Source organism: Styela clava, chromosome 6 (assembly GCF_964204865.1).
Source record: "Styela clava chromosome 6, kaStyClav1.hap1.2, whole genome shotgun sequence".
Taxonomy (NCBI): Eukaryota; Metazoa; Chordata; class Ascidiacea; order Stolidobranchia; family Styelidae; genus Styela; species Styela clava.
Window position 1 is genome coordinate 12,109,654 of NC_135255.1, and position 15,557 is coordinate 12,125,210.

The 15,557-nt window shown below is 34.5% G+C and overlaps 1 protein-coding gene across 6 annotated transcripts in view; it reads left to right on the plus strand.

The window, feature by feature from the left end:
- The window catches only part of LOC120331339 (TOG array regulator of axonemal microtubules protein 1-like), a 46,998-nt gene that overhangs the window by 6,292 nt on the left and 25,149 nt on the right, over positions 1-15,557 (plus strand). For 3 of the 6 annotated variants that reach the window (XM_078113609.1, XM_078113610.1, XM_078113612.1), the window contains exons 1-2: positions 2,162-4,367; positions 15,172-15,316. In XM_078113609.1, coding sequence (XP_077969735.1) covers positions 2,286-4,367; positions 15,172-15,316 — 2,227 coding nt within the window. In that variant the 5' untranslated portion in view covers positions 2,162-2,285. Of the gene's footprint in view, positions 1-456; positions 725-2,161; positions 4,368-10,894; positions 11,166-15,171; positions 15,317-15,557 lie in introns of those variants that run through there. The other 3 variants (XM_078113613.1, XM_078113614.1, XM_039398414.2) reach the window with 3 other exon arrangements.

A 15,557-nucleotide genomic window follows, 5' to 3' on the forward strand; every position in this document is an offset into this window, starting at 1 on the left:
AGAATATTTACGGTAGTTGTGCCTAGGTGGGAACAGTTTCCGCTTGAACAATACTCGTGCCTGAATGATGGGTGATAATTCCGAGTAGACTGGATTAGAACGATATAGGCAGTAATGTAAGGCCACAGACGTGCTCTAAAAGTATTCGTATCAAGCCTTCAATATAATTAAATATATATATACATATATGTGTATTAATTTCCAAAGAGATTTACTATTAATATCTGATGATTTGTTGCACGAGTCGTTCGTGGGGAATCAATTTCCAAAACCATTTATAAAGTCTGAAAAATCTTATCCTATCTTATTTGTCGACTCGAATTAGGGCTTAGGGAAATTACTACGATGGTTAGATCGTTCTTGAACAGCAGTAAATGATAAGTGTGTTGATAGTGCATTGTGTCGTCATTTGAAATTTTATCTGTAGCGTACGAACGGAATAATATCTGTGGTATATTTTAATAGATTAAATTACTGTTTTACGCAAGTACCGTTTGAGTTGCAATTTACCAGAACTGAAATGCTTACAATATGTAACAAAATCGACATCACCAACAAAGCAATTTTTCGTCCTAAAATGCTGTCCGAGCGGAATTCTTCGGTAACTTTCCCAGAGATTCGTGGTCGTGGACGACCGTTAGTAGGGAAAACAACACTTGTGTCAAAGCTACCCTGGCTGAAAACGATGTGCACGGAGAACAATACTATGATATTGCAAGATTTGGTGAGTAATGGAATGCATTCTAATGTTTACGTAAAAAAATTAAGCGAAAATGGAATAAGCTATGAAGGATACAAAAAATAATTATCATGCAAAACACCACCGGATCTGTTGAATTTTTGATGAATTTTGTCTCACTTCGTAAATTATTAAATATGATTTATATCCCTCTTTTCTTGAAGAATTCGTTGTTGCATGTTGACAAATGGTGGTGAGTTGAAGTATTGTATAAAAAGATGTTTTCGCGTGGTATCGTCATTGGCCACATTGTGGTTAAGATTAAGAATTATATGCTATTATACAGTAGGTACACTACTACAGGATGGTGTATCTGAAATTTCGCCACGAGAAGTCACAAGCGAGTAGCAATATGTAAAAAACACAAGAACTTTTTCACCACATTAGACTTGGTTTTAAGACTTTGTTTGGACATTCTTTCATTTAAATAACTGTATATGTAATGGCTACTGCAGCGAATGGTACCTAATGGTAGACGGGGAACTATCTAGTTTAAATACCATTTTCAGGTTTTTGAGTGTTTCGTTTATTTTGATGGTGATGTTTAATGTCAGGATGTATATGTGCAACGACCGTGAAGGTAACCGATCGCTGAAGCGTGAAATAAGTACATAGTTTCCATTTTATGTAAGCGATAGATGAGTTTTCATGCTTCCGTTCGTAGGCCTGTATTTGAGTTTTTGAGAATAAGATGGCATTGGCTATGGGGACTGCAGTTACATGTATACATTGAACAATTAAAAATTCAACTTCAGAGTGCATGTATATTTTGTATAATTGTATATTGGAAAAAATAAACTTGACTTGAGACTTCTAGGACAGTCTGACAGTAGGACCTTCTGACCTAGTTGTTAAGTCCTAAAGTCTGTAAATTGTAGTACCGGTAGCAGTAGAGCTACTCTCGTGTGGTCGGGTCAGGTAGCGTTACTGCACTGCGATAGGTTATTGCTACAGTGCTATCTGGCTATTACAGTATTAGGGAGAATATGCAAGTTGGATATGGTATGGTTTTCATAGTTAAACGCAGTATCCGTTCTGCTCAATCAAATGGCTGTATGGTGAACCTCTTGCATGTAAATATCTCTTAATCCCATGCAAGGTAATCAGAGGTCTAATGGCAAGCGTGATCGTATTGCTCAGCAACGGTACGCCAATGCTGACCTTCCTGGCATTGTTACTTGAAGCAAGGAATTATAAGAAACTATTATGCTAGATTCAGATATTACTTTATACATTAGTCAAAGTTCAAACCATACTGTTTCAATATTTTATTTGACTATACTGATGCAAAACAAGACATGAGGAAAAATGAAATAGTTAAACAAAATATAGATTGTGCATTTGACTACTATGATAATTGTTGTTGAGCAAAGTTAAAACTTTTTTAATCCGATTATAACATCTATGATTTTTATGACATCAGTATATTTACTTTTGCTAGTGCCTTATGCTTTATTTTGGAACTCTATTTATATGAATATAATGTTTGATAGGCTCCGATTGGTTTGGCACCAGTCGAAGTTTCTCTGTTAATATCCTGGATGGAATGGCTGGAAAAGTTGCCAAATACGGTAGCACCATTTCCATGTCATTTGGAACTGGCAGCAATAACTCTGACTATCATGACGATGTCCGCTCTAGTAGCGGAAATGGGAAAAGCAGCAATTCAAGAGGCGGGAAGATAATGGAAGATTTTTTAATGATTGATGAGGGTTCTATCATTCAGTCACTCGAAGTAGAGGAAGAGCGGGGTAGGGCTTTGAGGTACTTGGAAGCTCAACTGAGAGAGAACAATAGCCAACTAATTTTTCAAAATAAACTATCTCTCTTCCGTGGACTTGCAGAAACTTTGTGCGACAGCAATATCAATATCAGAATTGATTGTACAAAGCTGATTGCCAAAATTATTCCCCAACTTTTGTCGGATCGAGAGAGATGTATGAATTATGTTATACCAAATATGGTTGCAAATATTGGAAATTGTCTTGCATTACAAAAAGAATCTGTTCAAACTCTTCATATATGCATGAAACACTCTGCTGATGTTTATCCGATACTTAAAGTTATAGCTGAACAAGGAATAAAACACAAAGATGATAAAACGCGAAAGCAAATTATTCACACATTTCCAACATTACTTTTCCCTGAGTTTAAAAATGAAGACTTCTTTGAAATAGTTATTGCTTTAGTGCAAAACCTAAATGAAAATGAATCTGACAGTAGCAAAGTAATGAAAACATTGTCACAAGTTAAGAAGTTTGTCGGCACTGCAAGATTTTCTTCATATATCAATGATCTTCCATCCCCTCTGCAATCCTTGTATAATGAAATGACGATGATAATGGACACAAGTACTTTATCAAGCAACCGGTCAACTCCTTCAATACTGAATACGGAGTCATACCCCAATGGAGAGGTAACTCATCCTAGTCTTCTTTCATTCAACAAGCCTGAATCAATTGATTATTCTTCTAAAAATATGACCGATTTTGGCAAAAGTGGGTATTTTGACTCTTCTAGCATGAAAAACTCATTGGGAAAAGGCTATAAAGTGAGGCCAAACTATTTAACCCCTGCAAGATCTCCTGAAATGTTGCAGCAAATCTCTCTGCATTATGAATTTGGCTTCATTGCTAAAAGTGTTATCGAAAACTTGTCTAGCACAGATAATAAAACAAGATATCAGGCTGTTGAAGACCTGAAAGTCACGTTAGAAAATTTAAGAGACACAACTCCACTGAGGAAACACATGATACCAGTGATAAGTCTTATGCAACCTGTTATTGAAGATAACAATTATCGAGTATCATGCAGCGCCCTGCAAACTTTGAGCGTGATTGTTGCTAAACTTGGTCATGATATTAGACCATATGCAAAACTCATTGCTACGGCAGCTTCTCGTAGAATTGGAAGTAAAGATGTCATCAGAGGGGAATGTGTACGGGTGCTAATCAATTTACAAAATGTTACTGATTCTGCCACTGTTCTTGATCATTTTTGGAGTAAGTTACAACATAAGCAAGCTAAAATAAGGGAAGAAACTATCAATTTGGTTATAGCTTCTTTACTTACTTGGAAGCACAAAAGGAGTGATGCAGAAATGGAAAAAATCTGTGCTATGTTGGCTCCTATGTTGATTGATCCAAAACCGAAAGTGCGTCATGCAACTATTGAATGCATTTCTGTTATTGCTGATCTTTGCGGACCGAATTCAAAAATTTTAACAAGTGCGATTGACCAGCTTGAAATAAACCATGATGATGCCACAGGAGTGATGTCCGCTGTCCAAGCACGTTTAATACGTAAGAAACTGCCAAAATTGAAGGATAACATGCTGATAGAGTATGCAATATCACCAACAAGTTTTGGACAATTATCTTCCCCTCAAGCTGCAGATATTAACTGGATTCACGTTCCACCCAGTGGAAGTTCGAGTCAAAGCTCATTATCCCATATCAGTAGTTCCATAAACAGCTCGTTCAACAGTTCCATGGATTTAATTGACAATGGTCAAGATGGTTTAAATGGTGACCAACGGCGACATCCAAGTGCCGGAAAGAGGGGAGTATTTCCATGGGTGAGGGAATTAGACAGTCAAGAGAGGCATTCTAACAGTGCACCAGTTCAGGTATGTTTTGTATCATTTATTGAATAATAAGCTTTGTGTTCGCAGTTCAATAATCTCAGTAACAGGCAATGATAGTAAGGTTATTATCACTCTGTATATGGAGATGCAAGTAGTATTTTTTTACTAAAGGATACTGTTTGTCATATGTCATAATGTCACTACTATTTTATTGTTTTTCCTTCCGATGAAATATGATTCGTGTATTGGTATATATTACATATCTACTCGCGTGGACCTCGTAACACTTTCCTATTGTGTTTGCTTTGTGTTAGAGGCGGGAGGCATTGTACAACACATTAAATTATTTCATGAAAAGCATAAGCTAATATCATGTAACATTTTCATATATCAAATAACAGAAACATCCCGTATTCTGGAAGTGGGCTGGAATTCTTGACTATTAAAGATGTTTAAAATTCCAGATCATAACAGGCAAGGTCATATTATGACCTTGAAATATCACAGTTTGAAATTGCAAATATTCTATGCATGAAAACTATTAAATCTATAATTGTGAAACACCAAGCAATTGATAGATTGAAATTTATCATTTTCATGTCATAATAGTGACAGAGTATACTCTTTAATTTGAAGGGCATAGCTCCAATGGTATTACCATTTGAAGATTGCTTTATTATGAAAGGCTTAATGCTTAATCTGTGACACTCCAGCATTTAAGTGTGGGTGATGTGCTTCGATTGCTACAATGGAGTCCTCATGCCTATGTCCTATTGTCTTCATTACTTGCCTGTCCAGACTTGTCACTTCAAAGATAAATATTATAAAATAGTTTGGTTAGGAGAATTCATAATGGTACATCGAGAGTTAAGCGCCTTCAGCTATGTCAACATCTATTTGAAGATATGATAATAACTTAGGTCGGATACAAAAATTGTAGTTGAATGTCATTGTGGTGGATTTATTTTGAAGAAATTCAAGCAATCGCTCTATACTGATACACTACCAACCTACCTATATTGTATAAATAAATAGATTAGCTACATAAATTGTTTAGCTACATGTGGCTGATGTTGCTTTTTTAAAAGAACTCTAATAAAGGTATTAATTTCCATGATTTTCATAGTCTGGCATACTACCGGATATTCAACTAAAGTTGTATATTATTGTTTTAGTAGAGATATAGAGATAGTATGAAATTTGAATACATTCGATATAGTAATTTGACTTCTCGATTCAATTTTTGAAACGTGTTTATTCAAGTATTTTCTGATATCAAATGCTTACCTAATGCTCAGTTTGATATTTTATGCTTGAAACCCAACCCTGAAAAACCTTATATCTCAGTACATAATTTAAGCTTTTTTAGACAATAATTCTCCTAAATTGAATTTTCATGAATGTTTATTGTATCGAATGTGGAAATATGTACTACTTGTGTGCTTCGCTATGCAACATTGACAATTGATAAAGTCGAATGCATTTCTCCCATACTATCCCATATAATTTTGTCGCCCCCACACTCCATGGTTCTCTCTTAGGGATTGGTTAGCTACTGACTTTTCCCCACTTCTTGCCAACACCCATCACACAGAAGCAGACAGGGATTGACGATATATACAATTTCAAGATATGCCAGACTTTTTACAATTTTGACGTAAATAATTATGACGTTGTTAAGCCAGTGGGATTTGATTCTAAAATTAACACATCAAAGGATTGTATGGATTGAAATGTATCTCAGTGTAAAATCCTTAAATTTAACATTGGCCAAGATTGTTCTAAATCATTGACGTAAAAACTCGGTTAGATACATAATCATAACTGTTGTTGATCCACATATCGCATATTTTGTGGTATATATTTCCAGCTATTACTGCTCGTCTGGCGACGACTTCTTGGCTAGTTGTGGCAGGAAAATCATAATTACCGATGTACGGTAGCGTTATAAAAGCATGGGCTAAGCAGGTTTGCACCAACCAGTAACTTTTTTTCTAAAGGCCGAAACATCACAGTTTTCGGACCTGTTTCCTGAAGTTTCCTGGAGTATGCTCACCAAGATGGTGCACAACCTGAACTCCGGTTGTGTACCGGATTAGGGTTCAGGTTATGGCGACATCTTGGTGCGCATACTTCGGGAGTACCCAGTTTTCATTCGCTTTCTGATATAGCTAATTTTCTCAATGTCGGAGAGGTGTATTTAGTACTATATCTTTTTAAGGCGTTTCCATTGACCATGAACCAAGCGACTAAATCAAATACGAACAAGCCACATTAAGTCGGTTTAGCAGATATGATATATCTATCTGTTTAAGCTCATTCAAGTCTGTGATATTTTAATAAACAATGAGTGGAATATTATTTTCAATTTTCCCGTTTTCCAGATTCTAAACGACGAATAAAATCAGCATGAGGGAAGTGATTGTTTGTATATTAAAATGTACAATATTTCGGCAACATATTCAGTACAACGGACGATAAAATAATTGACAAAAACAAAATAAATAAAACTGATTACGATTTCAAAGGAGCAAACAAAACCTTAGTAATGTTTAAACGTACAGATTTTAGATGGAAAGATGTTGTCAAGACAAGTGGTACGTGTTTCTCACTCAAAAGTATTAAATTAATTAAAACACGCTCGCACGCCACGCACTCACATATAATCACGGAGGCATAATAAAATATAGTTACAATGAAATTCACCAATCGGATTATCGGCAATTATGATTATTGGTTCATTGAAGAATAACCTTAGAACATTTTCAAGAAATCGCGCGTCTTTAAAATTAGATCCTGTTTTTCAGTCAGGACTTCTCTGAAAATTGCGATTTTTAGGAACCCTGACGGGCTCATCCATATGTTTCACAACATTTCAAAAGCGCTTTTACGTAAGATCACACGTAATAAAAACATCAGTCAATCTATTATAATATAAATGTAACAAAAGGTTTGGCAGATCCTAAAGCCGCATTCATAATTCTGTTGTATCGGCGATATACAAACAAAATAATTCATGATAACGAGCGTCTATTGTCCACAATATTTTTAACAAAGACCTTGAATCTGGGAACCCGTTTGCTTGGAAATATCGATCACACCTGATCGTGGCAGTCGTGGTTTTAAAGATTGATTTGTCTAAATGTGCGCCCCTAGTGACTACGAATTTAGCTAGCAATAATAGGAGATCATTTTTTGTATTTGTACTTAGTGTATCAACGCGACGTTGGGTATAATGAGAATTGCTCTATAGACAATGCTCAAGTTCGATGAATGATATTGTTTGTGCACAATTTGTTGTTTTTTGGCTCCCATGTATTGTTCCATAATACGATGTTACGAACGTTTTGGCCTATTGTGACTTACGAGTTACGATAAATGTTATTTCGGCGTAACCGCTATGGCGTTCTGGAAATCGTCAGGAAAATTAGAGAAACACAGAGAGGTCTAGTCACGTAAAAAGGGTTGGGTCATTTTTGCTGTATTAATTTAACTTTGACGAAGTTGTCATGCGTCACGCCTTGTTAATTATGCATTTGATTATTCACAATCATGTTGGAAGCAAATAGGTGTTGCGCAATCTTTCGTATTTTACGGCGCAGGTTTAAACGTGACTATCCTCTATGATTCTTACGCGGTTTAACGTCGGAAATTCAATAGAGTCATACCTTGTTACTTATTAACTTATTTCAACCAACTTATCTCAAAAGAGTGTAAATTTCTTCCCATTGACTTGAATAAATGGAAACGATAAAATAATATGGAAAAACTTTGTAATATCATTTTACTTTTTACAATTCATTATATCACATAAAATTTCTTGAAAATAGACTCCATGATTAAACCGTGCATGATCATGTTTAATTCATACGTACATATACCCCCGACATGATTAAAGAATTTCAATATATAACAATTACCGTACTCAAAATGCTAGTGAATATAAACCTTTTTTTATTCAGTTTACATAACGCTCTACGTGCTCATAAAAATGAATTTACAAAGTGACAAGTATAATCTAACTGTTGTTATACATATGCTCCAGGGCAATAACAGCTTCAAAAAGGTTGTTACGGGATATGTTAGCCTACCAAATACTTCCGTATTAGTCAGTACAACAACCCAAGGGTTCGAAACCTAATAAATTATTAAGAATGAGAGAGACAGATGAGTTATTTATGAGTCGTTATTCAATGAGTGAGATGTGAGTGAAAAAATGTGTTGTTTTATTTTGTATGCAGGAATTACAATATATAGCCTTGATTTTCGTAGTAAATTTCCATTAGTTAATGTTAAATTATATACGAGTCGCTCAGGATTTTTTCTGTGGTAAGCGTCGGAGAATCGGTGCCTACAATTACCATGAAATGTTGGAAAGAATCGCCTATTGTGACTGTTTCCACCTGTTAATTATATTTGGATTCGAGAAAGCTTCTCTCTTAGTTTATATATTTGTTCATTCATTGAAACTCCTTAGAGATCTGCATCTTCCACTTGAAGCTCTTTGTTTTCTACACAAGTCTCAATATTTACTTTCGAAATTTTTCTTTCGCCACATGTTCAAAATATTATTATGTAGCCAGGTAGCTAACTTCAGCCAGTTTTATGGATAATATAAATGGAATGAGACTATTTATAGCACTGTCGATATGTATACGCATGTCATATCCTGCTTGAATAAACAGAAATTACCGATTTTGTTAGGAATTATTTTGGATTTAAATTAACTTGAATCATGGCATATGCTATAACGGTAATTCAATTCCTATAGATACTTCTTCAACAAGGCATTTTCCAGATTGTTGCGAAATATGTAGAAATCTTCAAAATATGCAATTTTCCAAAAATAAGTTTTATTTTATTGATGAAGTATCGTGAAAATATCGTTAAAAAATTCACCGTTTTCTAAAAAATAGAAAACAATTTTGTTTGTTTTTCTTAACAGCATGAGGTAAAAAATGGCAGAAAGCTATATTTTAAATACTTCTATCTGCTGTTTGTTCATTTTGGAATAAAAGAAAAAGGGTGTTAACATTTTAATGATCATATCTGACCTAGGTGGCCACTTTATCGATTGCTAATTACCGACTGACGATCATCAAATGTATCACAAAGCGCGTGTTTTCGTATTGTGGTTAAGTGAGTATTAGGAAGTGTACGCCATCGCAATCGATATATTATGATGCGTTTATTTATCACGGGCGGCGAAAGCTTTTGATTTGGGTCTCTTAGGGCAGACGACAAGGACGTGCCCTATTATAATATTGTTTTTTCATTATTTAGCGAGTTTAAGTGACGACGTTGACTCCGGGATTATATCTGACAGGGACAATGTAACTGAACCACCGTCAGCTCGAAGACTCTACCATTTGGTTATTAGATTAGCGCACTTGAAACGACGATGTACGGATTTGTGGCTAAAAATGGGTAGATTTGAGGGCATAAATGGAAAAACGTTTGTTTTGCAAACCTAGTTATGATGACTAACGCTGTAATCTGGATTTACTCACTGCCTCAAAAGCGGGAATGATAACGGATGTATATTGAATCGACTTTGCCACGTTTGTTCTGCTTGTCCCTAGTTCAGGATAGCGCCGTTGAAAATCATATTGTCAGTGATTTGGAAGAATCAGTACCGTTTTCCTAGTAGTTTATTCCAAATAGTGGTTGGTTTAATAACATTAGGTTCTTTGTACAGCCCGATGCGTGCCGGCTCGTATTCCGTCAATTCCCATGATGTGAAAAACAATTAAAGCGTCAATAGTTTGAAGCTGGGGGCCTAATTGCCGAACAAAAAATACCGATTTGTGTTGAAATGGAAATTAATTTGTGGAAATTGTATTTGAAAAGTACAAAAAGAGGAATCGTTTATCATACCGAGCTGAAATTGACACCTATTAAAATGACCGTTGCTAAACGTTCGATAACGTTAAAAAGTATTAAAGTGATAAATATGTATGTCACGTGTTGTGGGAATGTTTTACTCGGCCATGGCTATCCTGCAGTTAAATCTCAGAATCGCGGTGGTACGGCTTAAGCTTTGTGAGAACTGTTATTTCTTTCAAACCTCGTTGATATCTCGGTATTTTTTCTCACAGTTATTCTTTTGTAAACATCCCGTGAGTCTGTGAAGTTAATATGATTGGGTTTGGTCAAGTATTGTTAACCGGTTTCGCATATTTGCTCAAGTTAAATGCAGAAAGGGTGTGTCGGAATCGTGGAGAGAACTATTGATTGAACCCAGGTGGTGAATGCAAAGCGAATAGGTTATTCGTCGTTATGTTACATAGACTCGTTAATATTTTAGTGAGTTTGAAGTTTTAGTCAATGGAAAATTCGTAGTTCGGAATCATTTCTGGTCGTCATCATATTTTGGTGTCAAATGTCAATTCGCTATAGTGAGCAGAGTTGATTCAGTTATGTTAATTCAATTATCATGGAATAGAAGTTAATTTGATGCGTTGAAATTGAAATCAGGAGATTTCATACGAGGTTATGGTATTTTGATATTAACAGAAATAAGTCTTTTTAGACTATAATCTCTACTATTATTTTTCTACAACGACAAACTATGTTTTAAATAAAGGTAATTTTAGCGCAATGTCTACCATGGCTAAATTATAATAAGTTGGTCACCATAGCAGTCGTTATGCTGCGATGTAATAGTTACGATTAGCATAAGCAATGTTGCACACTACTGTAATCAACCCAGAACAAGCCGGTCACTGCCAACAATTATTCATGGGTAGAAAATACCTCTGGGAACTAACAAAAACGGAAACCGACCTGGACACATTAAGAAGACGAGTAAGGGAATTATCGCAACATGCAGATGTAGATGTACGTTGTTAATTCTGTTTAAATATGACATGGAAAATTGAATAATGTTTTTTTTTTAAATAGCTTCGTACACTTGTGTGTGGGATTTGTGTAGTGGAGAGAAAATGGGTGTGCATTGATTTTTTTTTATGAATGAGAAAGATTGAGTCTATTTCTCCTGTATTCCACCTGATTTGCGTTTTCGGTTTTTGGCTACTCGTGGGATCATTTTAGTAATGTAAATGAATACACTAAATAGTACAAAGTTTTGATTAATTTTTCAAACTTTTCTTTAATCTAAATTAATCCGGGTAACATGCGGTTACACCTATACCAAATTCCAATATATGTGTAGTCTCTATTATTTAAATTTATATACAGCATTTTGTTAATGTCGAAAAATAAAATTAAAGTTTTCGTGCCCGATATCGGATATGGTAGTAGCATCACCGAACGACTGTCCTAAAATTAGAATTATTTTGATTAACGACTGCCGCCCGGCGCGTTATATTGTGTTTAACAATAAAACAATATTTGTTATTAATTTTTATGTGTTGCACACGCTGTATTTGCCTCGTCATCGTTGTTTATAATAAGTGAAATAGCAATTTGCAATATAACGTCTTTTGAGGCCAGCATGTGCAATTTTTTTTTCAACTCCATCGTCAAGTTCTAAGTGATGGGGTTCTGAAAGAAATACATCATCTACATACCTACTGCCAATTCTGTCGACAGCACATTATATTGAATAACCTACAAACGCCATATTCTCCATTTTTTTAAATCTGACGAAGTACTGACAAAAAGAAGATGGATATACTTTGTTAATTAAGCGTGCCTGTATGTGGGCAGCTTTGTGTATTCCGGCATATTGCTATCACTACGAAATTGACGTATAATGGTTTCGTTTGAGCAGCAAATCGCCTCAAAATGATAAATAAACGATATACCGCCTGAATAAACATAAAAATGCGTCCACGAAACACTCGTCTTAAGACCAACTAAGCATTATAAAATGTCCTCGAAATATGCCTGGACGTGTTTTCTTGAATATAAATCGTTAAACTTTGTTGATTACCAGTCATTGCTGAATTTCTCTAAGAAGGTAGTATACTTTCGTAGATATGTTATATTACCAACCGAGAAAAATAGTTATTATTTGCTTCTTTATACTTATCTATTTTTGAACTTGGGTAGATAATATATATTTATGTTAATAAAATAAGTCGAATTAAAGGCAATAAATAACAATTACCAGTATGTTGTAATGTGTAGTCGATTACATATAATGCAAGGATTCTGTAGTTAGAGTGAAAAAACTATTCGAAAATGTATAGAAATGTATATTTGTTACTTAGCCGAAAAAATCCTCGAATTGCTTATTATAAATATACTAACAAAGACCTCAGCTAACCCAAACTTGCTAAACTCGCAAAACCAGTGTTGTATAAATGAGGAAAACGTAAATTATCCTTTTTTAAACCGTAACTTTTTATTGGAATACTTCGATGAATATTGCATCAAACTAGAATTAGATACCATCTTATAGTGGACTTCTTTTTTTGTAATATTTTCAATTAATATTTCTTAAACTTTCAATACTCGGTCTTTTGTCTTCAAACTCGCGTTATGCGGTTTCATGCGCTGATTCTACCACTCCTGAGTGATTGGTAATTGCATCTACTAAAATCGAACGAGACATTTATTTCAAACGATTCATTTAGTTCGTATCTGAATTGGGCGGGTCGCGTATTGGTGATAAATTAGTCATGATTTGACCTCGACTCGACGTTTGGGACACTTGGGGACACTTGGAAGAACATTTTGAAGTGTTGAATATATAGTAACGGTGTCACTCCCCATCACTAAGAATTTGCACACCTAGGAGAATCATACTTCCCCGCTTTTGTTGTGATACGGATTTGGTAACAATATTTATTATTAATACGTTAGCAAGCGGCTCAAGCGCGGTCCAACCATAACCCTTATAATATTTGTCGTATTAAAATGAAATTGTTGCTAAGTCTGACGTCGACAGGGTTCTTAAAATTCGTTTGCTCAATTTACGGCTGTGCGTAATTCGCTTACTTTTTATTTATTTACGTGCGTTTGTGTTTGACAAGTACATTTTCTTGAAGGACAATTTCGCTCAAGACAAGAATATACATATACTTTACCCAATGAAGCAAATTATTTTTCCGAATCTGAATATACCTTCGGCCCCGCACATCAAAGTTCCTAGTTATGTTACAATATTGGCTGATACCACCTGTTATTATTATAGTAATATGCTATGTTTTCGAAAACCAACAATAAAACGGAATTAAGTACTGAATTCAGTAGATTTCAAGCATGAGTCTCGTGAGCTTATTATGGTCGGTGGCGACTAATCCTTTCATCTTTGCCAGACATAACAATGTGGTTGAAAAATTATAATATATATAATTGTAAGTGATTATACTTTACTTTTTTCTGTAATCTAATATTGCAGACTTAGTCATTGCTATTAGGTAATATACAAATTTTTTACCCAGACATATTTCATTAAAATTAAATAATATTAAAATTATTTATATTTTATTTTGTACGATTTCACTTCCATCCATCTTAGAATGGAACTCAATGGCGTTCAAACTAGTGTCGATTTCTTAATTTCAGCGTTGTTCTCTGGTAAATATGTCAACTAGCAATTGAGACAATGAGTCACTATGTTGTTCGGTTTAGTGAATGAATAATTCTCAACAATTTGTCTCGCGAGACAATACAAGTTATCGTCAGTTGCTTTTGTAACTGAAACAATGATAACTCAGGTGTCTTGTTTTATTTCTGGTATTGTTAACTAAAGGAGAAGCTTTCCTATTCAATATCCCAGAAGCTAACTCATATTTATCACACACAAATCTTGGATATATAAACCAAAGAGACTATTTTTTAATTCGTAAATGCCCACATGACAAATTTAAGTTGCATTTATACCAGTATCATTACTCATCATGACCAGCAGTTATTTTTTCTATAAAATTCTAGTGATTGGAAAGAAGTGCGTATGATAGATATCCTAACTTATCTCACACATTTTTCTATGGGTTTTTTAGCAAATACAAAAAAACACAAAAATGATATTTGTTTATGCATTTTTCCATGTATTCTAGTATATATATAACAGTCCATGGCCACAGTAAAATGTGACCAGGTAAAATTGTGAGTTTCAGGCAATATGTCACATGGAATGAATTTATGTTCCGTTATTTAATAAGGAATCAGTTAGTTGTGGTACACTTGTTGAACTAAACATCAAATCACTGTTGTCAAACAGGAAATTTCCATTGATCTCTTGAATATGTGACAATGATTTTGTTATAATGTATTGATTTCTCAAAGTGTGTCATAAACTACTGGATTATTCTCTATTTCAGTGTAATTGGAAACACGAAGTCTTATTTCTGCCTTAAAAATTGAATGCTGGTCAATATTTAAAATTAATTCCCAACTTGTTGATATGTTTGCTTTTCTATCTCACTTTCAATTCAATTTTAATTTCCCGATCAAATATATTTCTTTGTCACAAACGGACTGTTTATTTTCACGCTTTTGCCAATGACCCAAGACCTCCGCCATCGTCAGGATGTCCATTGTTCTGGTTATGAATTGACGTGATCTTTTTCTTGTGTTGTATAAGTGTGGCTGTCATCATTTCTTTGTGATGAATAAATGAACTATTTATCATAATGGTCAGTTTAAACTCCCTTGTCACCTGAAAAGGCTTTTGGCTTACCATTTACCTTTGATGGTGTTTATGTTTTGAAATCATAAGGTTTAAACAGATTTAAGAAATGAAATATATGTTGGTGCTTAGTTTTTATTTCTAGGTTTTCTTTTAATATCGTTTTACTGAATGATCATGTTTGCACTATCTTGTCGTAAATTAATGAAATACCATGACATAAACTATTAAAAATATTCAGAAAATACTGGTGCCATGCTGCAATTTATTCTTTTGACCTAAATTTTCGATTTTTCTCTTCAGACACAAAGAAACAATCTTGGGGAAACTCATCCACCAGTAAGACCACGGAATACATGGGGACCAGAATCTCAAGATAAAATCACCCCATCATTGGCAGGATTACCTCAACAACCACAACCCAGAACAAGACGTGTTAATGAACCAAGTAAGTAACTTTATATTCCTTTATAGGTAATGGCAAGAATATTAGTTTGACTTATTACTAAGGATTAATTGATATGAACAAATTCTACAGCTACCCCATGACTATATTGAATTTCATGATTCTTCTCAATAAAACTTCATAGAGAATTTTTTCAAACATATAAATACGAGGACCCAAAAGCAGAATCCATAAATTTCTTATTAATTGCTGAACTTCAGTTTATGTATGATTACACCCAAAA